Source organism: Adiantum capillus-veneris, chromosome 16, assembly GCF_014529385.1.
Source record: "Adiantum capillus-veneris isolate H3 chromosome 16, ASM1452938v2, whole genome shotgun sequence".
NCBI classification, from domain to species: Eukaryota; Viridiplantae; Streptophyta; class Polypodiopsida; order Polypodiales; family Pteridaceae; genus Adiantum; species Adiantum capillus-veneris.
Genome location: NC_140946.1, coordinates 1396159 through 1414333, shown reverse-complemented (window position 1 = coordinate 1414333; position 18175 = coordinate 1396159). Strand labels below are relative to the sequence as shown.

The 18175-nt window shown below is 42.1% G+C and overlaps 1 protein-coding gene across 1 annotated transcript; it reads right to left on the bottom strand.

Moving 5' to 3' along the window:
- Positions 1-2453: 2453 nt before the first annotated feature.
- Positions 2454-5261, bottom strand: LOC147438444 (high affinity nitrate transporter 2.5-like). The gene is made up of 4 exons (XM_086484108.1): positions 4428-5261; positions 3971-4316; positions 3346-3752; positions 2454-3207 (listed from the first exon to the last, which is right to left on the bottom strand). The coding sequence occupies exons 1-4, from the start codon at positions 4994-4996 to the stop codon at positions 2757-2759; spliced, it is 1773 nt and encodes a 590-aa protein (XP_086340234.1). The 5' UTR covers positions 4997-5261; the 3' UTR covers positions 2454-2756.
- Positions 5262-18175: the final 12914 nt, after the last annotated feature.

Here is an 18175-nt window from a genome sequence, read left to right as displayed (position 1 = left end):
TCAATCTGTTCTTTTGCAATACAACGTAGCTTGGATTCAGTATAGTGGTTCTTCTCATTGCATATGAAAGAAATGGGACACTTAATTGATGGGATCTTGTTATACGTTGCCTCTTTTTCTATCCATTGTAGCTTAGATTCAAAGGTGTTGTACTTTTGATTTATTAGACAATACCCTTTGCTCGATATTTCAAGCACATTGGATTCTTACTTAATATGCCCTCTAACTTAAGCATGATATCTCTTTTCCAAATATTCACAAACAAAGTGAGTGTAAACTTAGATTTATAATTTAAAAAGTGTAACTGTTGTTTGGTTTCCTAAGTACGCACCACATTTTTTCTAACCTTTGCATGCCAATTATTCATGCATAGGATCATAGACTTACATGCCATTGGCTCTTGTTTAGGACTCATGTCATGCCAGTTCGAGTAAAAAAAGGATAAACCAGTTCCCTCTGTAAAGATTGATAATAACATTTGGATCTTGCATAAATAAATATGTTTGTCAAGTGTGACCTAGTTATGCCTCATATAGTAATGATTAGATTAGCTTGGATCATATAGTCTTTAGGTTTCTTTTTTTAAGACATAGGTCTTTTGCATACAATCATTTTAAGGAGCAGCTCTAGGTCCGTGCATTGTCATGATGACAATCTTGGTCTCACTTCTACACCCTCGAGTTGCAAGTATGGTTCTTGGTTGGTAGCTTGTGCCATGACCTTTTTGATAATCCAACAGTGGAGGGTCCTTGGGAAGGGATAAGAGAGGATATATAAATGATATATCTCTCTCTCTCTCTCTCCCTCTCTCTCTCTCTCTCTCTCTCTCTCTCATTTGAGCCGTTGTTCATTTTAACCTTGTTGACACTGGCCAATTGTGACTTCAAGAAATTTGGAATAAACTTTTCAACTTCACTAATTACATAATGTTTTCCTTTCAAGCACAAACAAATGGGTCATTATATAAGTCTCTAGTTTTATTGTAGATTATGTTTGTAAGCTTGCCATCAACCTCTTTTGTAGATCAACAAAAAATTATAGCTATAGGCAACAACAAAAATAAACATTGATTACACAAAGGCCAAAGGAACTTTCTAAACAAGAAAACGATAAGCCTTTGGCACAAGCAATCCTTGTGTATTGTTAAGTGCTATATTCCAAAGTGCAAGGGTCTATAAGAACTAGAGGCAACTAAGAGGCATGGATTTTTCACAAGATAAGTTTTCTACCCTCTGGTAATGAATAGGAAAATGAACGTGAATTCTAATATGTGAACTTACATATGTCTGCCTACTTTCTTAAAAATGCATAAATATGGGGAATCTAAACCAGATTCTTTCCTCACTCTCAATCTCTTGGGTTGGTGCTAGTGGGTAGATGTCTCCTCCATGCACATATTTTGCTCTATGTCGCTCTTTGCGACGGTGGTAGTGGGCATGTGCCTCCTTTCTCTATGCTTTTAGTGCACCTGTGGCAAAGGTGGAAATCTTCAAGACAAAGGCAAAGAGCCTTCTTTGTGTGTTGCCTCACTAAGGCGATGTAAGTCTGATGTGCACTCTATACATGAGTTTTGGAGTGTAGTACCATAACTAGTCATATACAAATTGAAGCAAGATGGCAATATGGCTTATCATGGGGAGATAGGCTTGGCAGTGGCTGCTATGAGAAGTAGCTTGATAACACTAAGGCTCTTGCCATTGACATTGTGTGGTATGTAGAGCTGGCCAATACATCTTTAGCTCGGGCACTCAACTTAAATAGGGAGGGCATAGGAAGCATGCAAAATCTTGGTGGCTATGAGCAAGGGAGGTAGAGTACATGCTATATACCACAAGGGAACAGATTCCATGAGTGCATGAGCTATGCAGGCCAATGTTTCTTTTGTAATCAATAGACTAAATCGTCTCTCTTTTTCTCCCCCTGTTGCTATCTCTTTGTGCATCTTGTGTTCATGTTGAGACTCGAGAAAGGGTCTGGTGAGGGAGAGAAGCAATCAGGAAGGGGGATGGGGGAGGGGGATCTGGGAGTATGTTGGCAAGCTGCACAAAGGGTGGGTTGGGGACAATAAAATTCCAAGGAATCTTTGAATAAATAAAGTCTCATTTCCGACAAGGGAACTTATCCTCCACATTTGTAAAGTGGGAAAAGTGGAGCCAATTTTTTCCCTTGTGGTAAAACTCATGGGTGTCCTTTTTCCCACTTGGATCTTTTTTTCCCTCGTGGTAAAACTCATGGGTGTCCTTTTTCCCACTTGGAGAACTCAATGTTCCCTGCATTTTTCCCATTGGGAAAAGTTTCTCTTTTCCCTTAACACAAGGGAACATGGGAAAAACTTTCCCACGAGTGAAAAAATTTCAGTGTTTGAGGTGCAATCCAAACCATTTTTCCCTTCATGTTTCCCGGTCAATAATGGGATAGAAGTTGTGAAAAAACTCCCTTTCCACACATGGGAATAAACTAAAAGTTTCTTGCAACTAATTAGACTCTTGTCCATTGAGCTCCTATATATGGCAACTACATGTGGTTATTGATAGGTCGTACATACAGCGGGTTGTTTTCACCGTAGGGTTCAGATAGCTTTCCATGAGCTGACCCAATCCTTTACACTTATCGTGATTATATATAATTATGGCAAGCGCAGATCACTTTCTTGCGGAGAAGACATGAAAGGTGGGGTTGATTTGCGGTTAAATTTCGAGCGCTAGTGCCCTACGTGGCACTAGCCCTCGCCGTTGATCTAAAAAATGCTGAGCTTTTTAATGGCAATGGCTGTTGCCACATAGGCAACAGCGCTCGAAATTTATCATTGCCCGTGGGGTTGCACTAGATGCCACTCGATTACATGAGGGCAACACCTCAGCCCCGTCAGCAAGAGATGATCTTCTCCTACCTCTCTCACCTTTGCTATTTTGAGCAAACCTCATGCTTGCATGGTGCATCCCCAAACTTTCCTCTTCAGCTGACCACTCTCTTCCATAGTAGGATTCCTCCGTCGCATCCGGATTCTTTGAAGGCCCAAAGAACATTCCTCCCCATTGGGGGAAATACAAAGTTGCCACCACAATTGTGCAGCAGATACTCATAATCCCCATGTTAGTCAATCCTGTTTCCATTGAGATGCTCGGACTGGTGAAGAAAAGCAGTTGCGTCAACATTGCACCCACGTTTCCACCTGCACCGGAAATGCCCGAGACAAGTCCCAAGGACCTGCAGTACATACATTAAACAACAGGGAATATCAGCACCATCAATAGCAAGATCTAGACAAACTTGTACATTCTTTGATTATTATCAAGGTTTGGAAAATGACAAAAAAAGCAATTAGTGGGACTGATAAAATATGACCTGCGAGAGACAAAAGGGATGATGCTAGTGGTGGCACCACCAGCACCTTCAACAAAGATGGCAAACACAATCATGATGGCAACCGCGGGTCCAAGGGAGCCAGCCAAGGGCAAGATGATACAAAAAACTCCACCCAATGTCTGCAAAATCCAAAGAACCCACAAGCGGCCCCTCATGCCAAGCCTTTGCCCGACAAAATCAGAGAGTGCACCTCCAAAGGGCCTTGTAACAAAATTGGCGAGCCCGAAGATGGAGGCCACCACACCAGCCACAAATAATGTTAGCCCAAACTTGTCGAAGAAGTACTCAGCTATCACATTGTCTATTGTAAGCTCCACGCCAAAACAGAACCCATAAATCATTCCGAGCACCCATGTCCTGTAGTTGTTCACCCCCTTGATAATGACCTGTCACCAACACGAGAAGACATGTCAAGGATAAGATCAAGAAATGAATTGATCTGCAGGAGCCATAACCACAAGAGTGGATTGATGAGATCTACAAGACATGCTTGTGCACATCCAATAAGACCAAATAGAAGTGTGCAATACAAGAGGGCGATTTGCAAGTTATTCCTCTGCGGCCAACTTAGACCTAGAAACCAGTTCAGATTGGTAAAAAATACCTTCACATAGCTGTCCTTGATGCGGTTGCCCTTCTTTCTCAGCTGGCGGTAGTTTCCAAGTGGAGTATCTTGGGTGCAGGCAAGCATGATGATCCCCATCAATACTTGCACGATACCAGGGATGAAAAACGATAAGCGCCAGGCAGTGAAACCCGGTGAGCCGATAAAACTTGGACTGGCAATCAGATCAAAGAGCGCAGGCATGAGGAGTTGTGCAGCACCACCCCCCAAGTTTCCACACCCACTTGTGATCCCCGTGGTAAGGCCGACGATTGGTGCGCTGAACATTGAGGCCATCCAGAATTGACATGTCACAAATGTTGCAAGCGAGAACCCGATGAAAAACCTGCATTTGCAAGCAACCTTAAAATTTCCGACAGTTTTGTAAAGAAGCTATATTCTTGCTTCATATGCTGTATACATGTGTAATATGTGGCAAGAAATCATAGGAAAATACCTGCACAAAATGAAGCCTGTTGCAGTGGACACAGTTGCCATGTAGAACACGGCGGGTGCTGTCAACAATATAGCACATGCACCTGCATGCCTCGGTCCCACTATATCACAGGCAAATCCCATCACCAGTCGTGATGCAATGGAGCCACAAACTGATGCAATCCCCGCTTTCCCAATCTCCTCCTTTCGGAGGTTGAGATTATCACGGATCACTGGCAGCAGAGGGGCTGCTGCAAAACTAGATACAAAACATACAAAGAAGGAGAACCAAGAGATATGGAAGCTCCGCATATGTGGTTGCGCCAAGGAGAAGAGCTTGATCCTCTTGGCTTTGTATTCTGAATCTACAGGCAAGGGGAATTTGGTTGAGTGAGGTTCTGCATCATGCGGATTCTGCTGCACGGAGACAGCGACATCTGCAGGCACCCGGTTGTTGTCAGCCGGAAGATTTGAGGCCACCGCAACAGGGGGGAGCTCGAGCACACGTGAGTGTTGGTCTGCGAGCTCGGAGATGCCATGGGAGGTGTTAGGAATGCTGCTGGGGTTGCCACCGCGGACGGAGCTATCCATCTTGGCAGCAGCAGGCACTGAGGTGTAATTAGGGGTGAAAGAGGATCTTGTAAGAAACTCTAAGATCCTTCTCTGTAAGTAAGCAGCAGAAGAAGAAGATGAGCAGCTGCGGCAGTACGCGTACGCGCACAGCGAAATAAGATTTGGGTTATGGATAACTCGGAAGTGCTGTACGGATGAGGAGGAGTACTTTCATTGAGAGGGGCAATGGTACTACTAGTACTGGTCGCATGCAGCAGTTGAGTGCATGCAGGAACTTGCCCAATTAAACGAGGACTAATTAACTTAGGCAATGGGTATTATTGGCCAATCCCACCCTCTTTCTTTATACCCAAATTATAAAGTAAAAAAAACGCCAGGCCACACCGCCCCCGACTCGTCAGCAGCAACAGCAACTTCTCGCGCAGCTCTGCTTGCCAGTGCCACAGAAGTCAAATTTCGCACGTCAGCAGACTGAGAACAGTTATTAGGCAGCAACCGCAAGGAAAGTACCTCCGCGGTACGGGGTACCCTCCCGTACCAGGACTCTAAACAAGTGGAGCCGTACCCATCCTACGGGGTACGGACTTTCCATTCTTAGTTATTGAATAAATTTGAATGAATATCACAGAGTCCTAATTAGGTATAGACTTTTTCTATAAATTATAAAGGGAAAGAAGCAAAAAAACATTGGAGGCTCGAATTTGTATTTCTCGAATTAAGCTCTACCTCCCGTTTTTAAAAAAGCTTTTAATTAGCTCCCGACACCTGAATCTTTGCTATTTTTGGGGAGGAAATATATATATATAAAGATCACTTTTTCCAGCAAGATTGGTGGGCATCAGCTGCTCCCACGCCTCACATTTCGCATCATGGGTTTCCCGCGTTGGCTTGCTACTACTACCACCAGTCCACCACCACCTCCTCCTCCTCCTCTTTAAAATTGCAGCTTTGACCACGTCCTCGACCTCTTCTCCCTGCTTGCCAGCTTTCGTTTTTGAGCTTTGAAGCGTGCTCCTCTAGATCTCCCCACTCCCCACATATTGTTTTCCTTCCGGCAGACAGTCTTCCTGCTCGAAACCATTTTCTAATCATTTAGAGTCGACTACACATAGCCTACATCTGTGATTCCTAGCCAAAAGAAAATCGTCAACAAGCATGATGAGAGTCCCATTCACTTTTGTCAAGCACAAAATAGTCTCAATGTCAACAGCAAGTACTTCTAGTACGTACTCGCTTGATGTTAATGTCTCTCAATTTTACTTATCACCTCTAGGATCTTTCGCACTTTCTAACCCTAAACTTTACTGTTCTCTCACTTAATACTTACTATACCTCGCTATTCATTCTCTCACTTAATACTTACTATACCTCGCTTGTCACTATCCGTAGGTCAACAATTCCTTTGATCCAGCTCTATCATTGTAGAGGGTTTTCCTTCCACCCACAGCGCTCCAAGCCGACTTATTGCACATAACAATTTTTACAATACTTTGGTTCCAATGCTTTCGAACTTATAAAAGAATTTGGACCATACAATATAGCCATAAATATGTAATACATTTGAAAAAATTGAAATGAACTATGTAATTTTTCTTGTACATTTGAAAAATGAACTATGTTCTTGGTAATGTGATTTCTCCATTCCTCGTGTATTCACTACTAGGAGGCTTTGTTTGTAGGGAAGTTTAAGCCACACCATAAATTTTACTAGCTTACCGTAACTTAGGCAATGCCCAACATAATTATGTAGCTTAAGCTTAACTGACATTAAAACGTTTTTCTCTTGTTAAAATAGGGGAGCTCCCAATTGTGGGGGCTTTCCAATTGTTATGTTCTCTCTCTCTCTCTCTCTGTGTGTGTGTTTGTGTGTGTGTGTATATATGTATATATATATACACACATATATATATACATATATACATATATATATATATATATATATATATATGTATATGTATATATATATATATATATAGATATGTGTATATATACACATATATATATGTATATATAAAAGAGTTCATATGCCATTGGGTTACTGACATCAAGGGGAGTTCATATACCATTGGGTTACTGACATCAAGGGGAAGCTGTGGGACAAGTCTGGGGTCAAACAGGCCAAAACGTGTGTGATTTTGGACTCTAAAATAAATTCTAAGCATACCACAGTGATCAACACCTTAAGGAGAGTCTGTGGTTCAAATTTGGGGCAATTCTAAGCAGTTAGATATCCTACGCGTAGGATGTCTAAGGCATGATTTAGAGGCCAAATTCAAACTGTGACCATACCATGCTGTCATATAGCCTTAGATAAGCCTCCTAGGCAAATTTGGTCCAATTTGGAGTTGATTTGACTTAGGAATTCATCAGAACAGACATCAGGCTTTTGGAACAAATTCTTGATCATTTGACCAACCCATAGGTGTCAGAATCAAAAAGTAAAAATAGCTGTGAGCTAAGCACAACAAGGGGAAGCTACAGTGCAAGTTTGAGCTGAAATAGAGCAAAAAGACATCCTACGCGTTTGTAGGATGTCTCCAAGGTCATAAAGTGGTCAAAATTCTACTTTGGCCATATAGGGAGGTTCTAAGTGTCTCAAGGATTCCAGAACTTTTTTCAAAAGTGAATTTGGACCTTGTTTGACCTATTTACCAAGCAAAGACAAGAATTGTCAGACATCCTACTCTTGGAGTGCACTAGAAGCTTATGCAGCCCAAATCTTGACCTATTGGCATCCAAATTCAATTTTGAGCATACCATTGGGTTGCTGAGCACTAGGAGAATCTTGGGATCAAGTTTGGACAAAATTTGAGTAGTTAGACAGCCTATGCGTAGGATGTCTCTAGCTTGATTTAGGACTCCAAACCAACCTATGAGCACACCACTGTGATCAACACATCAAGGAGAAGCTGGTGTGAAAATTTCAAGTCATTCTGAGCAAAAAGACATCCTACGTGTAGGATGTCTCAAGGCCATTTTTAGGTCCAAATGAAATTCTGAGCATACCATTGTGTTGCTAGACTTAAGGGAGTCTCTGGACCAAATTTTGTTAAAATTCTGAGCATATAGACATCCTACGCGTAGGATGTCTCTAGGCCAGTTTTAGGGTCCAACAGTAATTTTGACCATACATAAGTGTTCACAGTGTCACAAAGATCCCAAATCTTCTTTTAAAATTCGAATTTGGACTCATTTTAACCATTCTAAACTGCATTTCACTGTTTTGGCCATAACTTTCACAAACGATATCAGATCGGAAAAGTTTTTATATCAAAATGTAGCCGGAGAGCGGATCTACAGATCTTAGAGCAAAACATGAACTTTGAAAACGGTGGTAATCTCTGTTGTTGTTTTGAAGGTAGTAAAAGTAATGTATGCCGTTGCTAGAAGTGTCACTTTGTTTTTGTTTTTTTTTTTTTCCAGAACCGTTGCATGGTAATTCAAAAGGAGAGGTTACCAGACGCTGAGACTTGTGGCGGGCTTGGGGAATATGAGAGGGCAAGAGAGAGACAGTAAAGGTGGGGTTGCATGCAGGGAAGAAAGAGAGAGATGATTCAGAGGTGACTGTTGGTGGAGTAGTCACGGGCGCCACAGAGTAAGGTGAAGATGAGGGCGAACTGGAGTGGGGGTGGGGAAAAAGTGGTTAAACCATAGGAAATAATAATAATAATAAAAAATGGTGCATAAAGCAAGGAGGAGGCCGGCGTTGCAGGACGATGCAGGAAAAGCCGACGAAGTCGGATGGACTACTGCTGCGTAGGTTCTGCGCATGTGTGCTGCGGGCCCGGCTGGGAGGAATTGGTGTGCTGAGGTCTAGTCCGACCCAGCTGTTCGTAAGTGGCTAGGAATGCGTGCCCGAGTCAGAGCCGCGCAGGTGAAAAGGGTTGAGGTGGGCTCATGGATGGGCATGGTGGGGCTGGCGCCACACAGAGATAGAGAGGGAGAGGGGGCGACCACGACAGCGACCCGACATATCCTGCATGCCTGCTGTATTGTGTGAAAAAGTAAAAAAAATTAAACAATGTCATTATAAATATTGTCCTTAGGGGATGTGTCCCATAATACGAATAAGAAAAAAAAATCGTTCGGATGTCGCGCCTTCTCCAAATTCTAAAATTTGTTGATTCTTACACATAGATACTCCTATCTAAGTACCATATCTTCTACTCTAACAATAGATTATGTCGACTAATCAAATAGTACACATAGGCTCTATTCATCCTCTATACAAAAACTACTCGATACTTGCGTGAAGGCTTTCAATAACAGAAAAAAATAGACCTCTTCCTGTCCTAGAGCAAATAAGAGCCGTGACATATAATCAGAGATAACTGTAAAAGAGAAAACTCATCTTCATGTTAATTGTGCATAAAGATCCTTGTTGCCATGATTCGTGTACGCCAGGAGCGATGATCTACGCTCTGATACCACTACAACGGACGCGTAGAGATGCCTGCAAAATACTCGAAATAGTGCATGGCAAGGCATGAACGAATAAATCTACGTACCTGTCTACTTGTACAAACCCATAGTCGAGCACCATACGACAGAGAAAGACAGAGAGGGGAACGAAAGAGAGAGAACACGTGCAGACGCACCTCCTAGAACGGAGTGCTACGCGAGCACCATGAGAGAGGAGGGAGGAGAGAAGAGAAGAAGCACTGGGTGCAATCTCCCCCCGTGCAAGAGTGAGCATGTCCCTCTTGCACGTAATTAATTTATAGCTAGAGAAGTTCATGCTCAAAAATGAGTTACATCCAATTCACACTTGGGCATAAAATAGTCATGGCTCATAAAGAGCTCAATGTAACAATTAATAGTTGTCTACATCTCAACTTATAACTAAACCATAAATACTAAGTCTTGCCACAGAAAATCCAATGGTGGCAGTTTTATTCCGAATAAGTGCTATCGCCTTATTGTCCATCACGTGCCAATCACTGATCTGCTCACACAACACCCAACAAGTGATCATATTCCACAATTCAAATCAACATTGCAATGCTTCATCAAAATATAAATATTTCACAAGTATATCATCAAAATATCAATTCTGTTACAAAATAACACTCCAGTAAAGGTTCGGTGAGGCATGAATAGCGTCTCCGTCAAGCGGTTAAATGTGGCTAGTGCATTGGTCAAGCCAAAAGGCATGACAATGTATTCATAAATACCAAACATAGTGCAAAATGCGGTCTTTACAATGTCTTGATCAACTATCCTTATTAGATGGTAGCCACTTTTTAGGTCAATCCTACTGAAGTAGGCTGACCCTTGTAGCTTATCAAAATAGGTCTTCTACCCGTGGAATGGGAAACCTATTCTTGATAGTGATCCTATTTAGTGCTCTATAGTCAACACATATAGATATGTGTCGTCTTTCTTTTGCACTAATAACACGGCTGAAAAAAATGGAGATGAGCTAGGCCTAACCATGCCCTTCTCAACTAACTCGTGCACTTGCCGCATAATCTCCTCTTGTTGAGCTTGAGAAACTCTATAAAGAGGTTTATTAGGCGATGAAATTCTTGGAAGAAGCTCAATTTCATGGTCATCATTGCCTCGTTTAGGAGGTAGTTCACAAGGGATGTCGTCAATAAAAACACCTCGAAATCCCTTGAGAGAATTGGATAACTCTAATTCCTTGTGATTGTTTATATTTTCTTTTGCTAAATGATTAGGTTCATTTTGAGAATCTTTAACAAAAATCATGTACACAGAGATAGAGCTCTGTATTAACTTATTGAAAGCTTGTGTATTTACCATGGGTATGGTGTTACCCAACTCCTTAGCATCTATGTACATATCTTTTTCCCTGAACCTAAAGTAGATTTTCCTTTCAAGGAATTTAACATTGGCAGCCATGCGATCAAACCATGGTGCCCCTAGGATTACATCCTCATGCTTGAGAGGAGAGATAAAGAAGTCCTCCTTGTCCACATAGCTTTGTACATGGAGCCTTAATTTTCCAATTAAGGGAGTGACTAAGGCTTCTTGTCCCTTGAAAGCACCATCGGCGGGTAGGACATCTCCCATATCATAGGCTTGGATGCCTAGCTTGGTGGCCAACTTTGTGGATATGAAACTGTGAGTAGAATCAGGGTCAAAGAGAATAAAAGCATCATATTCTCTTAACTTTCCCCAAGCATGGCATAGAGGAGATCCTTTGTGGTGTGCATCCTCTTCTTGGATTTCATCTAAGGTAGCTCTAGGAGGCTCATTTCATGTATTCTTGTGGGGACAAGCATGATAGGCATGCCCTTGCTCCCTGCACTTGAAACAGTGGTCATCTTTACGATAACACTCAAGCTCTTCAGGAGAGAGTTTATTTTTGCCTTTATAAACTCCCTTCTCCTTAGCTTTGTTGTTGTTGGCGTTTCCTTTAGGAGACTTTTGGACATTGTCCTTCCCCTTGGGCTCTTTATTACGGTCCTTGTTCTCCACGGGCTTAAAATTTCTCTTAGCCCCTTGTTGGAAGTTGATTTGTGAAGCCACCATGGTATGGTGTATGACTGCATATATGGTGCGTGGCCTTTGGGAGTTAACATACTCCATCATATCCTCAGTTAGACCCACACAAAATTGTTGTTTTTGCTCTCCAAAATCCATCTTTTTGAAGACAGAGGCTTTGAGATGTAAGTCCCACAACTTGTCTACATATTTGTGAATAGATTCGTAGGGCGAGAGCTTCAAGCTTCTCCATTTGATGAGTACTTTGTCTTTGTTATAGGTAGCCAAAAGCTGCTTCATGATGGAAGCCCTTAAAGCTTTCCATGTTTGTGGAGCTTCACGGTTTTCCCGTAGGCTAGACCACCATTGCCTGGCGGACTTTTGAAAATGCATAGATACATGGTGTATCTTAGAGGACTCCGTGAAGCCCTCATCTCCAAACGCCGCATCGAATTGTTGGATGAAGGCCAAAACTTTGTCCGTAGCACCAAAGGTGCCATCGTAGGTAAGGAAAGAGATGTTCTTTCCTCCCTCTTTGAACCATTTGAGCTTGGACAACCTCTTCCATATGGCATAGGATTTCCTATGGCCTCTTCTTTTTGGTGGTTCAAAAGCTGCACCATCACTTTCTTCACAAGAGGAAGAATCTGATTTCTTGCTTTTTTCTTCCATTGTTCCTCCTTGTCTACACCATCACTTTCTTCATAAGAGGAAGAGGATGAAGAAGATGGAGAAGAGGGTGACCTCTTTCTCTCCTTTTTCTTCTCTTGTTTTCTGCCATCCCTCTTTGAATTATGGTATGGAGAAGTGTGCGATGGTCTTCTCCATTTAGGGGGTGTTGGAAAGCATTTGGTCCACCGTCTTCGTGGAACCATCTCCATCGGTGGCAAGAGACTCACTTCTTTCCCGTTCTTTTGGTGGGGGCTCTACCATTGAAACTTGATTTCTCCTTTCAAAAGGAGATGTGTTGTCAAGTAGTAGATTTTTGAGCCCTTCATACGGATCCTCTTCGTCCTCCCTTATCAGAGAGAGGTCTCTTTTGCAAGTCTCATAAGGAGGCTTCCTAGGTACTCTCTCTTCTTGGTGGGGAGTTTGGAGAATCCCATGAGCACGTAACTGTCGTTGCACTTCACTTTGGAGGAATGGATTGCCCATGGCTTGCTGAAGCCTAGAAACAAGGTAATTAACAAGCATAGGGGCATCATTAATAGCCTGTTGTTGACCGCTGGGTCAACAACACAACATAACTCAAGTTTCATACCAAAGTCTTATCTTTTGCGAGTTATGAAATGCTGCGGATTATGGCTATAAACGTCATTTGTAATGAGTAGTTATTCTAGTTTCAGAAGCCGGGGTGCAATGGCACTTCCAGATTGTAAATACAAAGCCATTTGACCCTTTCAACCCCATTTTTTGGTTAAACCTAAGGTAGCCTTAGTATATAAGGTACCTAGGTCATTTTGTAAAAAAGACTTTTTATCATAATCAAAACTTAGCGCTGCCGTCTACTGTGTGTGAGAGAGAAAGAGAGTGAGCGTGAGCTTTATCCTCTCGCTACGCCCGGCTCGCTCAACACATTGGAGATCCGACTGCACCATTGTTGTAGGCTCGAGGAGAGCTACGCGACAACGCCAAGCATTCCACGCGAGACGAAGCGCACACGTCGACGCATCTACGAGCTATTTGTGGCCGTAAGTGTATCAAACGATGTCTGTTTTTTGCGTGCTAGTAGTCTATAGAATTGTGGCGACATAAGCTACGCATAGGTACTCATAAATTTTAGTTTCGAGCACTTTCAAAATTCTGCTCTGTCATTCTACGCGTTTTCCGTAGACGGGTTTAGAGTGACGGTTTTGAGTGTAGAAGCGTAGGGACAGGTGTATCCTAGTGAGGGGATGGTGTTCCTTAAGTTTCGTACGAATCTGGCATGATTAGGTGAGTTACCTTCCGTATGTGTGTATGTGGCTAGGTGGTGTAGTTGAGAGCAGTGAGGTTTTTGATTGTGGTTTAGTTGGCCTTCCTGAGTGTTGTATGTGTAGGATGGTCTCAGCCTCACAAGCTAAAGAGATTTCCTTCGTGTGCCTATCGTGTCATCTGTGTCCTCGATTGACATTATGTTGATCTAGGTAGTGTTTGCATGCACTTCATGGGTGTGTGAGTCGCCCGTCCAACATTGGCGCCGTTGCCGGGGACACAAGGACCTAAGTAGGTTTCCTACTAACACTTGTGTGATGGTTGCTTGATCTAGTTTCAGCTAAAGAAGCGTTTTTCTTAAGTGGATCCGGAAGAGGATATTCCGCAATCAAGTGGATAGCCAGGAAGCGTGTGTCTTGCCGAGGGTCTACGACTAGATAGGTTTAGTTAGGATCTGTGGATTAGAGTAGTTGTTGGTGGTCGAGTGATTTGTGAGGTGATAAAAGCGTTTACTAGTCCGTGTGTGGAAGTGAAGCGTTTTTCTACTCATAGATGCAAAACCCCATATGATTTGTAGGAGTAGCTTTAGGTAAGTGATCCGATTCTGATCTAGAGCTATTCAGCACTGAATTATTTGCTAAAGTGCTTGATTGCATTTGAAATCACGGAAAAGTGTGCTTTTGAGGGTAAAAATGAATTAAACAATCTTTTCTGGATATTTTTGTATGACTGACTGATGCTGTGCATATAAAAGAGCATTTGCAAGGGTTCTGTGAAGAAAACCTGCAATTCTGTAAACATAGACATCCTACGCGTAGGATGTCTCAAGGGGGTTCTGGAGACCAAATTTGAAAATTCTAACTGCACTAGTGGGTTCAGAGGGTAGGTTTTACCCTAGTAACATATTGACTTGGGTGTTTTTCCCTATTTTTGTTGACCAAAAGCCAAAAGGCGGAGTCAAAAAACGTAAAATTTCAGCAAAGGCTTAATTGAGTGATTTTTGCATGTTTTTGCAATTGTGAAGCATACTTGCACTTGTTGAGAGCATAAGGAAGCATCAAGGACACTTCATTCAAAAAAAAAAATCAGCAGTAGACATCCTACGCGTAGGATGTCTACACGGTGATCTAGTGGAAAATTTGAAATTCTGAGTTGACCAGTGTGTTCAGAAGGTAGGTTTTACCCTATTTTCACCTGGAAAGTGGAAATTTGACCAAATTTTGACAAATCAAAGCCAAAAGACGAGAATTGCCAGACATCCTACCCAAAGTGCCCAAGGCATAATTTTTGAGACCAAACCATAGGGTGACTTCATGTGCATGTTATACATGATGTTTTAAGTGCATGTGATAAATTTCATCTCATTTGGGTCAGTGAAAGGAAGATTGAACGGACTTTAGCATTTTTTACTGAAAAAGCCAAGAATAGCTAGCTTTGGGGTCTTTTGACATCCAAATTAAAATCTAAGCATACCATTGGGTTACTGACATCAAGGGGAAGCTGTGGGACAAGTCTGGGGTCAAACAGGCCAAAACGTGTGTGATTTTGGACTCTAAAATAAATTCTAAGCATACCACAGTGATCAACACCTTAAGGAGAGTCTGTGGTTCAAATTTGGGGCAATTCTAAGCAGTTAGATATCCTACGCGTAGGATGTCTAAGGCATGATTTAGAGGCCAAATTCAAGCTGTGACCATACCATGCTGTCATATAGCCTTAGATAAGCCTCCTAGGCAAATTTGGTCCAATTTGGAGTTGATTTGACTTAGGAATTCATCAGAACAGACATCAGGCTTTTGGAACAAATTCTTGATCATTTGACCAACCCATAGGTGTCAGAATCAAAAAGTAAAAATAGATGTGAGCTAAGCACAACAAGGGCAGGCTACAGTGCAAGTTTGAGCTGAAACAGAGCAAAAAGACATCCTACGCGTTTGTAGGATGTCTCCAAGGTCATAAAGTGGTCAAAATTCTACTTCGGCCATATAGGGAGGTTCTAAGTGTCTCAAGGATTCCAGAACTTTTTTCAAAAGTGAATTTGGACCTTGTTTGACCTATTTACAAAGCAAAGATAAGAATTGTCAGACATCCTACTCTTGGAGTGCACTAGAAGCTTATGCAGCCCAAATCTTGACCTATTGGCATCCAAATTCAATTTTGAGCATACCATTGGGTTGCTGAGCACTAGGAGAATCTTGGGATCAAGTTTGGACAAAATTTGAGCAGTTAGACAGCCTATGCGTAGGATGTCTCTAGCTTGATTTAGGACTCCAAACCAACCTATGAGCACACCACTGTGATCAACACATCAAGGAGAAGCTGGTGTGAAAATTTCAAGTCATTCTGAGCAAAAAGACATCCTACGTGTAGGATGTCTCAAGGCCATTTTTAGGTCCAAATGAAATTCTGAGCATACCATTGTGTTGCTAAACTTAAGGGAGTCTCTGGACCAAATTTTGTTAAAATTCTGAGCATATAGACATCCTACGCGTAGGATGTCTCTAGGCCAGTTTTAGGGTCCAACAGTAATTTTGACCATACATAAGTGTTCACAGTGTCACAAAGATCCCAAATCTTCTTTTAAAATTCGAATTTGGACTCATTTTAACCATTCTAAACTGCATTTCACTGTTTTGGCCATAACTTTCACAAACGATATCAGATCGGAAAAGTTTTTATATCAAAATGTAGCCTGAGAGCGGATCTACAGATCTTAGAGCAAAACATGAACTTTGAAAAAAACGTCGTTTGAGGCCTCAAAATACATCCGCAAGTTAGGGGTGTCTAAAAGCGACAATTTGCGAGAATTGTGACGAAACGGTTGCGGTTTTGGACATAGTTTCGACTTTTCCCTAACCAAAGCATCTGAACACAATGGACTAAGTCTACTTGAACCAAGAAAAAGCTCTTAAGCCCAGAAATCATGTCTACCCTAGATTCAAACGCAACTTACACAAGCTTGGAGATCTCGACGATAGAGGAATATCCTCCCACAATGGATCTTCCAAACTTGCAATTGATAAAGATCCATGTTGTTGAGAGAGTTTGTATGATTGGTCATGAGAGTGAAGGACTATATAGATACATTGATGACAATGAGCTCAATCTTTATAGGTGCTCAAATCCACACCTAGAAGAGATAACGTATTACAAGCTCTTATATGTCTACACATACGGAGTCGACTGTCAATGGAGATCTATAGTTGTCGACAAGTATGGACGAGAATACAGAGTTGTAGAAAGCACAAAACCACAGACTGTACTAGAAAGAGGTGGATATTTGGTCAATGAAGGACCACAAATTCCTCCACCAAACACGAGAATTCCTATAGGAATTCCAAGAAGAGAGCCACTAGGATTCCATTCAAGAGCGATAACGAAAGAAGGATTGGGAGAGTCTCTGGTTAGACTTGTAGATAATCGACGAGTTAGACCATCCCAAGTTCCGAAATGGGTGAACAGAAAATACTCCGGAGATAAAGATCCGAGAGATCACGTAACGGCTTTTAGAAGAGTGATTAGAGCAGAGGAAGTTTTAGATTTTGTGACACAGTTTGCGGGATTTGGATTGACTCTAGAAGATGATGTAGCTACATGGTTCGACTCGGTGGAAAAATGGGATTTTGAGACCCTGGATGAGCTGTTTGAGGAGTTTATTGAAGAATTCTCGCCAAAAGGCATTGCTTACAACACGGTCTTGCAAATCCATAGATTCAAACAGAAAAAGAATGAATCAGTACGCAAAGCATCATTACGGCTCAAGAGATATGTTAAGCTTTGTCCGAGAGCGGAATTACCTACGCAAGCACGACTGATGTTGATCTTTATCCAGGGAATGAGAGATGAGGGCCTTCAGAAGGATCTGCATATGATAAGGAGGATGACGCTAAACGAGTTGATTAAAGAAGCTCTTTATCTAGTGGATAACTGTGAGGCATACAAAGAAAAGGACTTAAAGAGTCAAGGAGATGACACATCCTCTCAGCATAGTGTTTCACAGATAAATGAGTCCATTGCCAAGCCAACGGCACCTATTGATCAAGAAAAGCTTATCGACGACTTGGTCAAGAGGTTGATTCCTCTCGTAAGGTCTGATTCGGGAGAGCCGAAGTGGTGTGAAATTGAGAGAAAATGGACGAACCATACGGGGGAGGAGTGCTATTATAGCATGGAAAACGCTAGGGAGAGGTATGTACAACATGTTCCACAAGCACCTACTCCACCTAGATACATTACGGGGAATGCACCAAGACCAGTAGGAGTTTTAAGGCCATTGTCTTAGGAAAACAACCTCTGCTGCCAAGTGCTAGAATGCCGGTAGACATGAGATACATGCCAATGATGGAAGCATCAAATAAACCAACGCCAGTACCAGCTACAATGTGGTATAGCAACCAAAGTGAGTACTACCCTTCGAAGCAACAAAAAGTGAGAGAAACACATGGAGTGCTGAGGCTGGTACAACCTCCACCTCCGGGGTTTCAGTCGAAAGAAAGAAGGTATGAAATGGATGAAAGGACATTGCGATTCATTGCAAATAGCAGCTTATCTAGGTCAAAGCTTGCTTATAGCCAAGAGGAAATGCTAAAAGAATCTCCTCAACCAGAGACAGATTGTCACAAAAGTCGTGACAACCACTTGGTCAAACAATGTCCTCATACAGAGATCACTGAAGTAAATGCCTATTGTCTTGAGTGTGGCATCACTCACTTGATCCCCGATTGCCCGAAAAACCCAAACCAAATCAAGAAAATCACAAAAAATGTATTAGGGGTTGTTCAACTCCCTAGTAGCTCAGAAAATGAAAATGTTGTACCAGTTCAAGTAGTTACG

Bases quoted from the DNA above. Each gene is read 5' to 3' on its own strand.
- LOC147438444 (XM_086484108.1), bottom strand. From the start codon at position 4,996: ATGGATAGCTCCGTCCGCGGTGGCAACCCCAGCAGCATTCCTAACACC. The intron at 4,317-4,427 runs GTATTTTCCTAT...TTGCAAATGCAG, and splicing joins ACAGGCTTCATTTTGTGCAG to GTTTTTCATCGGGTTCTCGC. The intron at 3,208-3,345 runs GTCATATTTTAT...TATGTACTGCAG, and splicing joins ATCCCTTTTGTCTCTCGCAG to GTCCTTGGGACTTGTCTCGG.